Below are 18,885 nucleotides of genomic sequence, written 5' to 3' on the forward strand. Positions count from 1 at the left end.
TTCAGCTCAGTTATTTGTTGGTTTCTAGATTAGAATACATTAGCTCTTAATTCAAGTACCTCCAACTCCCCAATTGTCTCGTTTCCGTTACTTTTAATACCTTAGATCAGAGTACATGAGCTCATGATTCAAGTATCTCCAGGTGTCCAGTTGTCTCAGCTCAGTTATTTCTAGGTTTCTAGATCAGAGTACATTAACTCTTAATTCAAGTCCCTCCAACTCTCTATTTGTCTCATCTGTTATTTCTAGGTCCCTAGATCAGAGTATATTAGTTCATAATTCAAGTACCTCCAACTCTCCAATTGTCTCATCTCCCTTACTTTTAATACCCTAGATCAGAGTACATTAGCTCTTTATTCAAATATCTATAGCTGTTGAGTTGTCTCAGCTCAGGTATTTCTAAGTTTCTAGATCAGAGTAAATTAGCTTTTCAAATTCAGTACAGGTATCTTAGGTGCCCAGTTATCTCAACTCCGTTATTTCTAGGCTTCTAGTTCAAAATATATTAACTCTTTAATTCAAGTATTTCTAGCTCCTCAATTACCTCACAATGCTGTGTCAACATCTTAAATTCTGAAACTCCAACATTAATTGAACTGGAGACTGCACGCTTGTCATTTCGCCAGTATGTTAGCGTATCTATGTAGTTAACTAAAATCAAGCTTCGTTTTGGTGACTTAAAATAATACTCACTCCTGAGGGCATGGACGAAGATATTAGAAGATAATTGGAACAATCTCTTATTTGAAAATTCTAACAATATTCTTCGGGTATTTGAATATTTAAAAGAAATCGCATAATTACTCGAATGATTATTAAGAAATTACCTGATGTTCGGTTAATTATTGAAATAACGGCAAGTTATCGATAGTTACTTAAATAACAAATTATCCTTAGTTATATGGTTAATTATTCAAACAAGTCGAAAAGTCGAAAAGTATTTGAATAAAGTCGAAAAGTATTCGAATTTTAACTTTTGAGTGCGAGACATATTTTATGTTTCACTTTTCTTTCTAAATTAGTGTTCTGGATTTCAGTCTCGAAGTCCTGTTGGGCCTACGGTGGCTCAGTGGTACAGCGTTCACCTTTGGTGCATGGGGTCCTTGGTTTCGATCCTAGCTCACTCCAAGTGAGCTTTGTAGTGGACAAACAGGTGTGCGTGGGTTTTGTCGGGGCTTTCCCTTTCATTCCACCATTTCATTCATTCTCATCACTGAGTCCTTTAGCCCACACGGCACAATCGTAGGACGTAAAAGTTATATTTCGTTTTCGAAGTCTTGTTTTACTTTTCTTTTATAATGTTTGTGTTTTTGCTTTGTACAATTATGTTACAAAGAATTTTGAGAGAATGTGCCTTGAAAGAAAGTATAAGCTTTCTGTCGGTAAGTGCGAAAGCAAAATGCGTTTTGGTGAATAAATAAAAAAAACAAAAAACTAAAACAATTTAGTAAAATCTGAAAATATTCAGAATGTTGTATCATGTGTTTACCCCCTATGAATAGGCAACCCAACGTACAGCTTTTTATAGAATTCATCTTCTGGGCATCCAGCGGTGATGATTTCAAAACATTTTTTCCTACCCCGGGGGGAGTTTCGTTACATAGGAAGTGAAAGTATTCTGTAGTAGTAACCCACGTTGAACACAGATACGCCCCGGGGAAAATTCCTCCAGGGCCAACCCTGAAAAGATGTCAGTGGTTCTGTTTCGTTCCTACCATAGTAGGGCATAATGATAGTTCTGTTAACCCCACATGAAATAAATTTTACGAAATTTTTGAAAGCGAATTTATAATAAGGTAATTAGTTTGCAATTATAATTTCTGATTTGATTACGATACCGGTACAAATTAATTAAACTGTGCTTTTCTATGGGCAAATGCTGAATTAATTTATACAGATAAAACTAATATGAAATCTCAGTGTTTCAATACTTGAGAGTGGTCATTTTTTAACCGAAGATCAAGGAGAACTCGAAGTACAGTGACGTAATATGTATTCGCCTTTGACACAAAGGGTCTGTAGTTCGATTCAAGACCACGCGAGCTTGTGGTGGACGATTTTGTATCTACTGAATTTGCTCCTGGTTATTCAGTTCTGTGCACTAGTTTCCTTTCAAGAACGCTTTCAGTATTATCACCAACCTCACCAACAATAATTTAGTAAACTCTGAAAATATCCAGAACGTTTCTGGGGCTGAGAAGTAAAGTAGTATAAGTGATAAAATATTAATTTCACAGGAGAAACGAAAAAGTGTTTTCAAGACAATATTTTGTTGAATTGCGTCGATTGTTCATTGACGGAAAAAAAAAATTTCACTTCCTGCGTTTCAATTGTCACATCCCAAATCTTTCCTAGTGTCCCTCATACTAATGTAAGTAAGAAAAAAATATAACCAGCCAAAAAGTGACTTGGGATAGTTTACCTCTCAGCCCCTTAGATTATTGTGTGTGTACCTCCTACAGATAGGCAACCAAACTTACAGCTTCACCATAGAATTCACCTGGGTTCCCAGCGGAGTGATGATTTCAGAACATTTTTTCCTACCTCGTGGGAGTTTTCGTTACATAGGGAGTGAAAGTATCTCCAGCTGTCCAATTGTCTCAGCTCAGTTATTTCTAGGTTTCTATATCAGAATACGTTAGTTCTTAATTCAAGTGTCTCCAGGTGCAAATTGTCTCAGTTACGTTGTTTCTAGATCAGAGTACCAGAGAGCTCTTAGAATCTCCAGCTCCTCAATTGTCTCAGCTGGAAGTTCTATAGGACTTTAAGTGTACAGAACATACAGGGAAGGTTATACTAATCGCTTCATTCCATTAATATATATATATAATTTTTCGTAATAAGATTTTATTAAATTATATATACCGTAGTGGTATATATATATATATATATATATATATATACCGTATAAAAGCCTCCGATAAAACTTAAAACTTCCTTTCATGTTATAACGTCTGTATGTTTGGTGCATAAATATAAATTTTGTCCCTACATGGCTTTCTGTACATGATGTGGCTCAGTGGTAGAGAGGTTACTTCTTGTGCGCGGAGCCCCTAGTTCGATTCGAGCCATGTGAGTTTGTAGTAGTCAACATCTTCTGCTTGGGTTTACTCGTTTTCACCCACATTTACATACCATTAGTTATTTCCATAAGCATTTTTTAATTAGTCACCTCTTTTCTTTAGCGTACAAAGCATAATCGTTAGACATAAAACTAGAAACTTTATTTCATTTACGAAGAGAAAAAACTGTTTTTTGTTGCTTTAAAAAATCAATCTGAGAACAAAGGCCTTCCTCATGGGCGCCCGAAAGGGAGTTCACGGAGGCCCGGCCCCCCTGGCTCACGAAAATGTATACGTAATATGGCAAACCACGTATATTAAATACCGAAAATTCCAGACGTAATATAGCAACTATGGAGATGCCGCCCCTCTAGAAAATTTTCTTCGGGCGCCTCTGGCCTCCCTTACTTGTTTTATGTGTATATTAAAGCTTGTGTGATATAAGGAGGGCAGGCTTCTTACCACAATTCTTGGATCGCGGTAGCTCAGTAATAGAACACTCACTTGTGCGTGGGATCACTGATTCGATTCCACTCTGCTCCAAGTGAACTTTGTGGTGAACAAACATAATGTGCCTGGGGTTTTCGGATCCAGTTTCCACCTACTTTCGCCATTCCAGCATTATAATCCATTTCATCATCACCGCCTTCCTTAGAATCGGTGCATAAAAGTGGGATGTTAAAAGAAAAATCCAACATAATCGCGAAACGTAGGCAGTTTCTCATGCAAACGTGACTGTTAAGGATTAATCAATCAAGGAGACTCATGAATAAATATGAGGGAGAAAAAAAAAAAAAAAAAAGCCAAGCAACAGCAAAAGTGTAACATATACCGTAAGTCTTCTGCTACCTTTTGCAAACGTTATAGGAACTTTCGTGGTCGTATGTGACAGTGATTTTTCTTCTCGACTTTTGCGAGTTTCGTGCGTGTATTGTCAGCGTTGAAAGTTCGAGACATCGAAAGATATCGATCCACATCGAAAGCTGTGTGTGTGTGTATGTATGTGTCTTCGTCGATGCTGAATGCGGGAGAGTTTCGCCAATGCGGCAACCGCATGTGTTGTAATATCTGTGGACTTCATCCTTCTGATTATACATACTAATGCTTCGGTATGATCAGCGGAGTGTCGAATTTATAGATGAGGAAGAGTTTGAAGAGTTAAATGAAGAGCGCAGATATTCTTGGAGTTTGGTACGTTTCTTTAGATTTATAAATAAAACCTCTCTCTTGGCTGCTGTGTTTTAGAAGTTACAAAAATCAATGATGTCGTACGTATAAAGGTAGAGCAACGTATTTTTGCATGAAAACAGGTGTGTATGTACTACAAACACGGATAGGATCGTACAGGTATTGTTGTGGTTCAATCCTTTCCTTGAATTAGTAAAAAAAAGCTTGTGCATGCTTAGCAGACGAATTGTATATTGCTAGAGATTTTAAAAAGAGTGCAAGGCGTTACCTTGAACTTAATCTAGTTGTGTTGTGTTTGTAGCCGAAAATAAATAGATACGTGTGTGTAAGCATAGTTTTGAAACGTACATTCTCAGTTTTTGCTTACGCAGTGGAACCAAGAGACAAACATTGGAACTATACTTATTATTTAAAGACTGCATTTAATAGTTTTTTTTTTTTCAGTAGTAATGTCAATATATAATAAACAAGAATGAAAAAATATACACTTGTGGACCAAGAATCCGTAGTGGTTCACGCATTCGCACAGTAAGAGATCTGGATTTGATTTACAGTCCAATCATGCATTCATTTCATTCTTGACATATCATTAAATTAGCACCTAAGTGGAATTAGTGCGTTATAAAATCCGTTATTTTCTTCATTTATCACACACAATGCCAATTTCTCTGCGTTTAATTCTGTATTCGGGGGCCAAAACTAGGTAAAACAAAAACAAACAGAACAGAACAGAGTGTATACAGGAGGAACGAGTTGTTATGGAAAGATAATTAGTGTGTGTAATGGAGGAACACGAAATATTTCCGTGGGAAAGTCAAAATTAGATAAAAAAAGAAAAGAAAAAAGAAACCATTGCCAATCTACACAAACCACGAAGGTAAGTATAAAGTTAAACTTACAGTGAAACACATAACCTAACATAACCAAAATCAGGCTATATTTAGCAAAAGAAGCATCAATTTTTAGTCTCCCAAAAATCTGGTCCCCCAGAATTTATCCTTTATCTGTATGTTTCGGATGGTAGGTAGTATCTCCCACAAATTCATCGACGGTTCCGAAGTCGGTACTGTGACTTATAATGAGCCATTCTAAATGATTATGGGAATCAATGTTAACACCTAATTTAACCTAAATAACGAACCGTAATCACTACTAAATGAGTCAGTCACAACCAAGTGATTTGGGGAAGAAACTAAATAATACCGGTATTCGTCTGTTATCTTCGATTTATGTCTTGGGACTACCGATGTTCTTTCTCTAGAATCGAACTGAAGACTAACAGATTGGAGGCATGTAATATGGCATTCAGTTGCATTTCCTTTTGTACTACTTTTTTTCCTTTCACTTGTTTCCTTTTGTAAAGATATAATTTCTCATGGTAATGTTTTGATAAATTAGAATAGCATTCTATTAACAGAATAGTGAATCACAGTGCTTCTGGGGTAGAAGGGTCTCTGGTTCGATCCACCGCCTCATACATTTTTGTGGAGAGTATTGTGTGCTTTTTTTTCTTCGAGATTTTCCCATTTGTTATTATTTTCCTCAATTTTTGTACTGTCTTACACTAGTACAGTATCTAGCTTGGGTTTCTCTTAGCTTGTAGGACATTACTACTCATATATTAGATTTAATTTCGGTGTTTAAGTTGCAAAAAGCTAACTAAAATATATATTAATTTTGAAGTCATTACAATATCGTGAAAGAAGTTGTAGTTTCTAGTCGATTTTTTCTCTCTGAGATGCGAATACCGTATCTTTGCGTGTAGTAATGTACTTGCACTTTAAAGCATGTAATTCTTGTTTAAGACTAAGCTGTATGCAAAGTTAAAAAAAAAAAAAAAAAAAAAAAAAACTGTTGTGTATTGTACGGTTCGGTACTTGACACTTCTTAGTTATTCCAAACAAGAAACAATTGTTTGGTTATTTTGCAAATTGTAATGCAATGTTTAGTAAATTAGAATGGATGGATGCGTGTTTACATAAAACTTACGTAGTAACTAACATAGGGATTCTCAACCGGTGTATCGTTGAATGGTAGAACCAGTGTTATGCTTCTTCCAGACATGTTTCTTGGGGCGCACTGCCCCCCGGAGCTCCGAGAGTGCCCCCGGTCAAGGCCGGCCTAAGACGTATGCGGTCGCACACATGCGATTTTTAGAGGGGCGCCGAAATGAGAAAAATATAAAAACTAATGTGACAAAAATTTAATTTTTTAAATGTAATTTTGAATGTAAATGAACCATTTGAATATATTGATAACTTTTGTTCAACAAATAAAAATGTTGCTTGAAAGAATTGGAGGATTTTCTATACCCATTTTCATTGTAAGGGGCGCTCAAACTCATTCTTGCACACACAACATTTTGCTCTTAGGCCGGTCCTGCCCCCGGAGGAAACCAAAATAATACGTCTATAATATAATAATAAATAGGATAGTACCACCAGTGCCCTCCGAATACCAAATGTGCCCCCTGGAACATTTTTTCTGAAAGAAACACTGAGTGGAGCAAGGAACATGAATATATTTTTATATATATATATATATATACCGTAAGACGATGTTACTTTGCACAAAATATGAAGAGAGTTGCACATACCTTTTTCAGTAAAACCATGAACTGTAAAGAGAGAGTTTAAACTGCCACCATAAAATAGAACATTTAACTGCATTTTGGCTATAATGTTGGCTGTTAACTTCAGTTCTGATTACCGAGAGGGTTTGTTGTAGAGGTATGGAAAGCAGTTACTGTAAAGGCCGATAAAATTTGAAAGATATCACCTACAAGAATTTCCGTCAAAGTCAAGTCAGTTTCTTAGAATACTACCATGTATAATGGGACTTTGAAACACTAGTTGAAATTGAAGTGTGAAACGTTTTAAAGTCATAAAAAAGATAAAACTGGGAGAAGGCGGTTTCAGCCTCTAATCGGGTTACTTTGCACCGGTCCAAAGTAACTCCTTAGATAGAAAATTATTAACTGCTGGTATGTGCTGCCTTCTAATTTTAGGTAAATTTGGGAATGGATTTCTTGTTGGAAAATAAATTACGAACAGTGGGGGATCCAGAAAATTAGTTTGAGAGGGGCTTCACTCAGAAAAGCTTTTTTAAAATTTTATTTATTTATTTATTATTAAGAAATCACTAGACTTCCGACGGGGGGGGGGGGGCTTGAAGCTTATACGTAGTTGGTTGATAACCCACTTGTCTAGTAAGTATTAAATGACACTAGACAAGTGGCTTATCAACCACACCTGTCCTCAACCGATTGATTGCTTGTGTTTATATACTACGCTGCCTTTAAAAGGTCATTTAATACTCAATCATTGGCTTGGATAGCTTTTAGAGCGTCCGCTTTTTGCGTGTCTTAAAGACATAATAGTCACTAAAGAATTAATCTTTATCCTACAAGCGAATAATGAAGTCAATTAAGTAATAATAATAAAGTCAATTAAGTAGTCTAATTATTAAAAAAAAGTAGAAATAATCTTAAGAATTGCTGAAAATATTTTGTGAAAACATCACTGTCCCTTTCGATTCAGATGTTTTATTTATTTATACATAATTTTACGTTACCGACATCTATGGCCTTAAGCCCGTTACTTATGAGGGATGACATCCCTCAGTAAACACGCTATCCGTAGAAAGGGAAGGAAGGAATGAGGAAAGAATGAAGCGGCCTAGGTCCTATGTTAGGTACCATCCCATCATTTACCTCGCGTGAATGTGGAAAAGCCAAAAAAACCTCACTCAGGATGGCTGTCGTGAAAAATAAAAGCCATTATACTTTTTTCAACCGAGTGCCCCCACCGTCAATTCAGATAGTTATTATAGGGTACATGTAATTCAGATTCAAGTCGTCGGCCTTCAACTTACAAATCTTCCTTTGTTCCCTTTCTTAGCGGGGCGGCAAAAATAGAAAGTACTAAATATTACTTCCATTTTTGACAGCTGCTATAGTCTACTCATCATTTATAGAAAGAAATATTGTAATTGTAATATCCCTCGATCATGACAGAGACGTGGTAAATGAAATGGAATCATAAACAAATAATTTTTGGAACGAAGAAGTTCGACAGGACAGAACGCAAAGTCTAGGAAAAAAAAAAAAAAAACGCATGCAATGCGATCCAGAGCTGAAGCAGGAATTTTAAGACGTACATTTTCTTTGAAGTACTTGTGTACTCTGTACACAAAATTTCACGAGCATGTCGTCTGAGAAACCCACCTCCTCTCCTACAGTGTCTGTAGAAGCTATTATGTTCTTATTTTCTTCCAATAAGCTAATCAATTGTGAACCGCGAAACTCAAATATGACGCAGCATGCAGTGGAAGAATTTGTTGAATTTTTGCTGTACACTTTTCTTCTTCACAAATGAAACATCCCATGCTCTGCATTGTATCACTACTATACACACTTAACAATGCAGACAATCGTTGCTCGGAATAATTAAAAGCAAAACATGAGGTCATTGTGTGAGATCAGTAGACAGTTGGCTAAGCAATATACATTTTGTAGTGAAGAAAGCCATTTATTTGTTTATTATTCTTAGGTGGAAAATTTTAAGTCTGAATGACACGAAAAAACTCTATTGGAATGTGTAGATTTTCTTTGTAAGACCTGAAGTAAATTAAGATCTAAGTGCCATTTGAACAGTTTTGAGATAATGTTGTTTTTCCTCGATTATTTGTACCGTGCACATACACCTCATGCCTTCTATTGGCAATGATCTGGACTACTATGCACAGGATTGGCGCTTAGATCCGAATATACTTAAACAGGGTGTCTATCGGTCACGAAAGTCATGAAATCAGAAAACGGTCATGAAAGTCACGAAAAAGTCACGAAATTTAGCTTTTGGGTCACGATTTTTTTTTTTTATATGGAGAAATACGGTATAGACTGGAAAATTTTATTTTATAAAACATCAAAATTCACCACCAAAAATGTCTATGCTCGGCTTCAGACGCTACTAAGTCGCAAGCAAAGCATTCTTCTATCGCATGCATGAAAATTCAGTCTAATTTGCACTTAAATCCGCTCTTCAGAATGTTAGGAAATTTTATGATTTGGTCAAGAAAAGGTCACGAAAAAGTCACAAAATTTCATTATGGAATTTGAGTAGACACTCTGTTAAACTGGCTTGGCCCATGGACCATCATTCCGATTGTAACTCGAAACTTCAGAAAATGGCACTTAGATCGAAATTTACTTCAGGTCTTCATATATAAAATAAGAAATGCTGACTGACTGACTGATCAACGCTCAGGCCAGGCCCGTATCCACTGGGGGGCGGGGGCTAGGGTGGGCCTGGCCCCCTAAAATTTTCACGGTAGGCTTGCATATGAACTATAATATGGTGATGAACTATAATATGATTGGGTCGACCCCCTTAACTTCTACCGCCCCTGATTTTGGGGCTGGCTACCGGCCTGACTCAGGCAAAACGGTTTAAGCTAGAAACCTGAAATTTCTAGGATTTGTGACGATACCACTAAGAGATGAGTTTTAGAATTTCGGCGTGGAAGGGAGGAACATAGACATGGCAATCACTATATTAAAAATGTCCATATCTCGGAATCTATTAAGGTTAGACACATGAAATTTGGTATTTGGACTTCTCATTTAAAATAATTCCAGCGTTTTCTGAATGGGCCGCGGCAGCTCAGTGGAGAGCGTTTATATCTGGTACATGGGATCCTTGGTTCGATCCCAGCTCGCTCCAAGTAGGCTATTTGGTAGACAAACGCCGTGTGCGTGTGTTTCGAGTTTTTTCCTGTTTCATCCCACTTTCTTTATTCCAAAGTTTCATTCTCATCATCACTGTCTCCCTTAACTTACACGACACATGCGTGGGACGTAAAACTGAAAATGTCACTTCATTTTTCAGCGTTTTTTTGACATTTTCCGTAGAAGGGAAGAAAAACACATAGTCATGTAGAAATCCCTTAAAGTTAGATACATGTTCGGGAGATGAAATTTTGTATTTAAACTCCTTACTCAATACAAGAGGTCATGTGCCTCAGCGTTTTTGGAAATGCCACTTGCAGAGATGGAATGGATCAGTGAGTCGTGGGTCAATAGAACGCGACCTACTGCGATCCACCACCCACCGTGACGCACTCTGATCCACCGACCCCACTCTGCTCGGTGCATTGTAGACAGCATCTTCTGAACACTGGTGAATTTGTCTACGTTTTACTTTCAAGGCCTCCATTTTTCTTATTTTTTGTTCATTTGTTTCTATTTACTTAACTGCGATGACTATATCTAAGTGAAAAAAGAACTTCAGGCACTTTTGAATATTGATATTTGTAATTATAATAATAGAAATAGGACTCACTACTTGGTTTTCGAGAGATAGTCGAATTTTACAGTCTTTTTCCCCCTTTACGGTGATTTGAAACTTTCAAATTTCATCGTTTTTCCCGCTGAAAAGTATCTGTAATTTAACAAGGAAACAATTACATGTGATAATTAAATTGAAATTAATCGTAATATGTCTCACTACATACTTTACTATTTTATATCGTAAAGGTCAGATCCACCGGTATTGTAACAGCGATTGACCGTAGGAATTTCAACTCCTGTTTGTGATAATGTCATAACCTTGTTTTAATACAAGTGTAAACTCTTTAGTCAGTGGAGAGGAGCGCGTGGATCATGAGTCTGAATTGATAACGATCTGCTTTAGTGCGTGGTGGATCAGAGTGGATCATGTGAATGGGAAGTCAGTGAGTCATGGATCAAGTTTGCATTGACTCACTCCATCTCTGGTCGCTCTTAACGAGCGAAGGATGGCAATTTCTATTTTTTCTCAATATTTAAACATGACTTCGAGGTTGGTTGTCTCATTATCGCGGAAGAACGTCTGAATAGGTAGAGATACTAGGGACCGATTAACCGAGTTTCTGAAAACCTCAGTGTTATATACTACGAAAAAGAAACATGGAAAAGTACTACCCCTTGTGTCTCCAAGTCCAAAATCTCGATAGGCCTATTTGCAGAAAATTGACAGATTGAGAGAAATACGTTCATAAGCATTATGTAGCCCGGAGCCTGTGGGCCCTCCCGCACAACAAAGTCTGCGGAGCCGTTAGTTACGCCCCTGAGTCCGTTCCATACATAACAAATTAATTAAGGGGACAATACTGACAAATCTCAAAGCCATACCAATAAATATTAGATATCTCTAGGGCCTCTAATAGTAGATATTTTTTTTCTTTTTACAGAAATGAGCCCACGACTTATTTTTGTGTGATGTTTTGTTTATGTCATGTAGTGAACCTATTTCATGCTTCATTTATAAATCAATGTTCGTATCGTATATGGAGTAAGAAAATTTTGTCTTAAAGTGCCCCCCTCGAACGGCGGGAGACTTCCCTGGGGGAGCAGTTGTCCCTCCTGCCCCCCACAAGTTACGGCCTTGCTTGCCTGTTAATTTATCAAACTTTTTTTTTTTTTTTTATTACGCAAGAGGTTCAATGACAGAACTTTTCAAGTTTCCATCTTGAGAAAGGTTATTCAGTTAGGTCCTCTCGTTAGCCACTATTTCAAGAGCCGTAAACTTGTGTTGGAGATGGGATGCAGGGAGGGGAGAGAGAGAAAAAAGAAATACGCACGCTTTGAGCATGGACATATGGATCTATTTTGTGGCTGGATGGAGTCCAGCCAATCTTAGCTCCTGCACCAGATACTAGGCAGAAAACTTGATTTTCAGAATCGAGTAAGTAAAAAAAAAGATGGATAAAAAGTAGAGATGCAAGGGCTCGGAAAAAAAACCGGCTTTTTTGGAAAAAAAACTCGGTTTTTTCTGCTTTGCTTAGGAAATTTTGGGCTTTTTTCAAAATACTGCTTTAAATTGATAAAACAGACTTTGTATCGCTTCTCTATAACACAAAAAATCATTTAATTAGTGGTTGATGCTGATAATAATATAAAACATCGAAAATAAACTATGAATTTCGAAAAAATATTTCAAACAATTTTTCTTCAACATTCTTTGCATTATGAATTCCACAGGATTAACCAATGTATATAATAAGAATTTTTTAACCTCCTATATACAAAAGTAAGCAGAGTTGGCAAGAACCGTGGTTGTTTTTGAAAATGCCAAAAATCCGTTTTTTTGGGGGGTGTTTAAACTAGTTTTTTTTTTGGTTTAAACCAGGCTTTTTTGACTTAGATTTTTTGCTTTATGTATTTATATTACATATTCACAGAAATAAGTTTGTTTCGCCTTGATGTTATTATGCAACAGCGGGGTTATGCCGGAAGAACTCCCATAAGCTTAAAGACGTGCGGTCAGTAAATTTCTTAAATTGAGAATCTCCCACCCTAGCCATTGGGAAAATCCCGTCATTACTTGAAATGTAAGACAATAACGGGAAAATCCTGTTATTGCTTTGCATGTAAAATTTAAAGGTTAACGTACCATAATCAGTACGCTAAAACTGAGGTATTAAATTACAAATTCAGTACCGGTACGTAGATATCATTGAAAGTCCAATCCAAGCTAATGCTGGAAGCTACGTAGGCAATCGATAAATTTTGCCAATTTCTATCAATATATTTAAGCAATATTGGCTTCTTTATAAAACAACACGCATTTAGGCATGCAGAAATATACAATTTGGTTTGTTTCGTATATTTAGGCTTAACATCCTTACGAAATACCGAGGTTATCAAGGAGAAGACTTTCGCTTAAACTGACATCCGAACCGCTACTTGGGTTACGCATGAAAGAAGGTTTGTGGGTCGACCGAGAATTGAACATGGGACACCTTGATTAAAAGGTGAAAGGGAAATAAAACTATTGCAGGTGGTTTGATATCTGGAAACGTCACCATGAAGTTCACACGATTCGCATTTTTCATTCTTTTTATTTTTGTGGTTTAAACCAGTTATTAAAAAAAAAGTTGGTGTAAACCAGCCAACCCTAAAAGTAAACACTTCTTTTTAAAGAACACAAATAACTAGCAAAATAGTATGTAGTATTTTTACTTCAAAATATTCCATACCCTCTTTTTGAAACAAAATAAAATTAAAATAAAACATAAGAGAAATACTTAGATTTATATGATACACTTAAAGGCTGCACATCTAGAGCTTTTGGTTCTGTATATTCTTGAAATTCTACAATTAAGTTTTATAGAACCACCATCACAGTTTACCCAATCCTCAAGTTTTCTGAATTTTTAACAAGAGGGATTCAACATATCGTTACGGAACTCCCCCCTCCCAAAAAAAGACTACGGAATATATTTAAGTTAAGCTAAATACCACTGCACAACAAACATGACTGAGTGATTAGCTTTTGAGCTTCTATCGGGAAGTCCGGGATTCAACCAGCATTCGACCATTCTGACAAAGCTTTTCTTTGTTCCATCTGTGAATGTAGAAATAGTGCGTATACTGTGAGTTGGCCGACTTCCTTTCTTATTGTTTTTAAATAGTTATTATTACTAATTACCAGCAGTGACTGTTTTGCGAAGGTTAGGGGGGCGGTCTTTCGGACTGAAGCCCGTTCCCCAAAGTTACGGAATGTCTGCAACAAACGAAATATCTATTATTTATGCCTTTACTCATAAACTTTAAGCTCCCGTCAAATAAAAATTACGAATGTTTAAAAAAAACTAAACATTAGTAAGAAACCCTTCCCAAAATACTTTTCTAAATCCGTCACTGATTCTCAGTATAAAATGATTTTTAAAGTTGTATCCGGAAGATTATTGCTAAACATATAAACGAAACGAAATATTAGTTATGCCTGTACTCATAAACTTCAAGCACTTCCCAAATAAAATTAGGACTTTTTAGGAAACGAAACAATCAGAAAAACCTCTCCTAAAGTACTTTTCTAAATCCGCTACTGATTATTTGTATAAATTGGTATTCAAGGTCGTGTCCGGAAAATTATTGTTAAATTACTTCACAGCTACAGTATAACAGATATGTAGAAGTACGGTTTGACGGATATATTGAAAAACGTACGCTTTGACGGATAAATAGAAAAACGGGCAAGTTTAACTTTTGCGCTAGAAGCTAGAGTACTAAAAGCTCTTAGAAATGAAACACGGATGACAAACTAAAGAAGAAAAAAATGTCGATAACTCAAAAGTTAAAATAAAGTTAAATAGCCTCTAAAATTACCCTCAAATACTACATTCTTCATGTTAGCTTTAATTCGTAAAACATGTGCTCCATCCATCTTGATGGTGAATTTCAGAGCGAAATATCACATTCAGGTCATGGAATTCTTATCTAACTATAGAATATACTATAAGAAAGCTATTTAGATAAAAAAATCATGAAGTTGAAAAAAGCCAAAATTTCCAAAATTCTCGTTTTTTACCCAAAAAAGCCGGCTTTTTATGTGAAAAAAACCATCGATTCAAAAAAGCCGGCTTTTTTGCATCTCTAATAAAAAGTGAAACAGCCACTATTTCATTAATAATAGTAATATAATTAATAATTAATAAGTTTTTAAAGAATTGTTTCAGATTATATTTATCGTTTGCTGCTTGTCCTAAACTCTTTCGGGAGCTGTAAAAATGATTCGAGGTATTTAAGTTGTACAGACAGCGAAAAATTTAATAAGGATACACCAAGATTCTAATCCTCCTTAAAGAATACCGTGAGCTTATCAATGTATTGTTATAAATCAATGACTTGGTGAACCACCAGACAGGACAATTGGAAACTGAATTTGAAACTCGTTTGTCTACAATAAATTTACTTTCTGACAGAAAACTGTAGAAAATCTTCAGTGAATAGAAACTGTCGTGGAGGGCAGTGGCGGATTTAGAAGGTAAAAAGTGGGAGGAAAGGGCAGTCACAACCCAGACTATGATAGGTATATCATCAGCTTATAATTTTTCATGGGTTCTTCAGAAGTTCCCAACTTTACTCTCTCCTGATGATGGGTATTACGACAAGGGTGGACGTTGACATTGTGGACCTCAAGTATTGTTTTACAGATTGCATAACAGAAAAACTGCAACTGAAATTATATCTAACGTTTCAGAAATTTTCTAATAAAGAATAAAAGACAACGCTTACTATAAAGTTTCAAATATATATAAATAATACCTTCAATTATTTTTGTTATTCTAACTGAGGGACCTACGGCCTCCTGGTCCCGAGCTGGATCCTCTCGCTTCTGGTGAAGAGCCAGCCGTATGGTCAAGAATTCTATGTAGAACTTCTTTCCTTCCCTGACAAATTCACGTCTTTTTCCCTGGGGCTTGCATCTTTCCATCCAGCTTCAAAGATAAAAGAACAAATTTCACTAGTTTTACAATAAAAATATTCAACGAGGAATATTTCTCCTCTCACCCTATTTGGACCCTCCCCACTGTTAATTCAAGCATTGAGTACACTGTTTCAATATTAGATCATTTAACTATAAGTAATGTATTTAGTGTACCGGTATGTGTTTACATATATATTGTCGCATGACCTGAGTAATCTAAATTTGTGTAACCGCTCAGTAAATGGACACCTGTCATTTACAGAGAAGTAATCATTGTCCCATCGGTCTCCATTACTCAGAGGTTTTCCCCGTGTTGCATCCGTTCTATGAATCATATTTCCAGTTGTATAGATATTTAGTGAATATTGAATTTCATTGATCGGAATGGTTGTTTTTTTTTTCATCTGTGGGTGGCTGTCACGATATTCTGGCTAATGCATGCTTATTCACTTTAAGGTTGGAGAATGCAAAATGAGTTGAGAACTCAGTGTATGCGTACGTTCTGGCATGTGTGTACACTCACGCGTATGTACAGTTAACACCAAAAATGAAACTTCTTTTATTGTGAATTATTTTTCGCGATTTGCAAAGAAATAGAGTAAACTAATTTTATCATGAGCTCCCGTGTGAATATCTGTTTAACGTATGCGCTTTTAGCGCGGTGTATCTGGGCAGTTTAATTTCTGGTGAGAGCCAGGCGCGCACTCAGAAATTTTTGTTGGGGGATCCAAACTTTGGGGGAAGGATCCAATAGTACAGGCCACTACGTCTATGTAGTGTTATTTTCCACTCGAAGAGACGGTAAGTAATTGTAAAACACTTCTACTTATATTTTCTGAAAATAAATGAGACAACTAGAATGTTTTTATAAGAGAAAGAAAACATAACGTGTAGGATCAAATCAAATTTTCATGTTACATCTATCATTTTCCTGTTAAACAATTATAGTTTTAGTGAGACATTGTGTCTAATGAGAGCTCATGCGGTTTGGATTAGGGATGGCCTTTTTCGAAAAATCTGTTTTTCGATTTTCGGAAATTTCATTTTTTTTAATTTTTCGTTTTTTGAAAAAATTTTCATTTTTCGTTTTCGAAAAATTCATTTTTCGAAAAAATGTGGCCATCCCTAGTTTAGATTCTGCGGCGTGTCACACAGCTTGAGTGCCGAAAGCGACAAGCTTATGATCTGCCTAATCCTGAAAATAAATAAATAAAAAACTTAATTACTGATAACCAGTGTAGGTTTTTGAGGGGGTTAAGTTGCTAGAAATTAAGCATTTTATCTCAACAGGCTAATGTACTAATTATTGTATATAAGAATTTGAACATCATGTAAATTTTCTTCCTTTGGTTTGAAGCGATAAGAGATTAGTTTTTACTGATTGTATATCCTTCAGGAGCCGCCACTGTTAACAGAATATGTATGGATATGAATTGCTCGTTAGTTGATGACTGGGGGGCCGCGGAGGCTCAGTGGTAGAGCGTTCACCTCTGGTGCATGGGGTTCAAACCCTGCTCCCGCCAAATGAACTTTGTGGTGGACAAACACCGTGGGTTTTCTCGGGGTTCTCCCGTTTCCTCCCACATTCTTCATTCCACCATTTTCATTCATTTCTCATAATCACCGTCTCCTTTAACCTAACCGGCATAACCGTGGGACGTAAAACTCAAAGATTTCATTTTTAGTTGGTGACTGCATTCATATAAGAGCGAAACCAGCAATATATAGAAGTAGGGTATTTCCCGCTGTTAAAAGACTTGATGGACGATATAGTTGCGGGCTACAGTAGTGCTGCAGTATTCATTGATTCATATTATCTGTCTTGCGTGAGTACAACATTTTATTCGTGCACCTGTGCAGAAGTAACATCATACAGGTAGTCGATCTAAAAATCTAAACTGCATTAACATGTTGGAAAGAACGCCCCCAGCCATGTATATAAGTACGATTGTATCAAATTGATGGCTTTCATTATTTTTTTCCCCGATACCTCATTATAAGCTTTTAAATAGTATTGTGTTGACAATCACGAAAAAAGCTTTTTAGAAGTAAAGCAAGTCGTTTGTTTTTGATCTTAATATTCATGGCATTGTTACATTGCTTTCAAGCTTAGTGATAAGCAGGGCCCGGATCTTGGTGACAAGTCAACTTTTTTCTGTTATGCATAGGACAAGGCAACTTCAAATAAAAATGTTATCCATCAACTCTAGGTTTTAAAAATATTTTTTTTTAGGGTCAACTTTTGGTCACTTTTTGCCGTTTTGAAGTTTCAGGTCATTTTTTAATGTTTTAAGGTAACTTTTAGGTCACTTATGGTCTTTTTATTCTTCTACATGAGGAAATATTAAAATGAACACTGTTTATGATAGGAAAAACACGAAGTTAAATTATCTCATTTCCTGTTTCCTGACTATTGGGTGGAAAAACTGCATTCTTAACAAGCTAATGAAAACTAAGCTGGTTGACGAAAGGTAAAGGTTGGTAGGTGGCCAAACATATAGTTTTGGGTTTTTGACCACAAAGGATGTGATCACGTGAATAACTAAAAATGAATTAGAAGGCGTACACAGATTTAAAACAGGGGTTTTATCTATTCTCATGTAGTCTACACTTGCGAACTTTTATTGTTTAAGAGTGCTTCCTAGTTTCAACTCGCGAGTGAATTGACGCTTTCAGTACGTACGTACAATGTCGTACAATAGACTGATCAATGGACATAAATGATCAATGGATTGCAACTAACTGAAACAAACTTCTTGAATATGAGTGAGAAACGTTAATTAAAATCCAATATATATACACTATCTGATCAAAAGTATCCGGACACCTGGATGAAAATGACCTACAAGTTTGTGGCGCCCTCCATCGGTACTGCTGGAATTCAATATGGTGTTGGCCCACCCTTAGCCTTGACAGCTTCCAATCTCGCAAGCATACTTTCAATCAGGTGCTGGAAGGTTTCTTGGGGAATGGCAGCCCATTCTTCACGGCGTGCTGAAGTGAGGAGAGGTATCGATGTAGGTCGGTGAGGCCTGGCACGAAGTTGACGTTCCAAAACATCCCAAAGGCGTTCTATAGAATTCAAGCCAGGACTTTGTGCAGGCCAGTCCATTACAGAGATGTTATGGTCGTGTAACCACTCCGCCACAGGCCGTGCAGTATGAACAGGTGCTCGATCGTGTTGAATTATGCAATTGCCATCCCCGAATTGCTCTTCAACAGTGGGAAGCAAGAAGGTGCTTAAAACATCAATGTAGCCCTGCGCTGTAAGAGTGCCACGCAAAACAACAAGGGGTGCAAGCCCCCTCCAAGAAAAACACGACCACACCATAACACTACCACCTCAGAATTTTACTGTTGGCACTACACACGCTGACAGATGA

At 36.6% G+C, this 18,885-nt stretch overlaps 1 protein-coding gene across 5 annotated transcripts in view; it reads left to right on the forward strand.

The window, feature by feature from the left end:
- The window catches only part of aralar1 (calcium-binding mitochondrial carrier protein aralar1), a 321,349-nt gene that overhangs the window by 167,540 nt on the left and 134,924 nt on the right, over nt 1–18,885 (forward strand). Inside the window, exon 1 of one of the 5 annotated variants that reach the window (XM_081749351.1) lies at nt 4,090–4,253. The exons of the other annotated variants lie outside the window; for them this stretch is intronic. Within the exon in view, the coding sequence (XP_081605477.1) occupies nt 4,164–4,253 (90 nt within the window). The 5' untranslated portion in view covers nt 4,090–4,163. Of the gene's footprint in view, nt 1–4,089; nt 4,254–18,885 lie in introns of those variants that run through there. 5 annotated transcript variants of the gene reach the window in all.

Source organism: Thermobia domestica, chromosome 2, assembly GCF_964235325.1.
Source record: "Thermobia domestica chromosome 2, izTheDome1.hap1.1, whole genome shotgun sequence".
Taxonomy (NCBI): Eukaryota; Metazoa; Arthropoda; class Insecta; order Zygentoma; family Lepismatidae; genus Thermobia; species Thermobia domestica.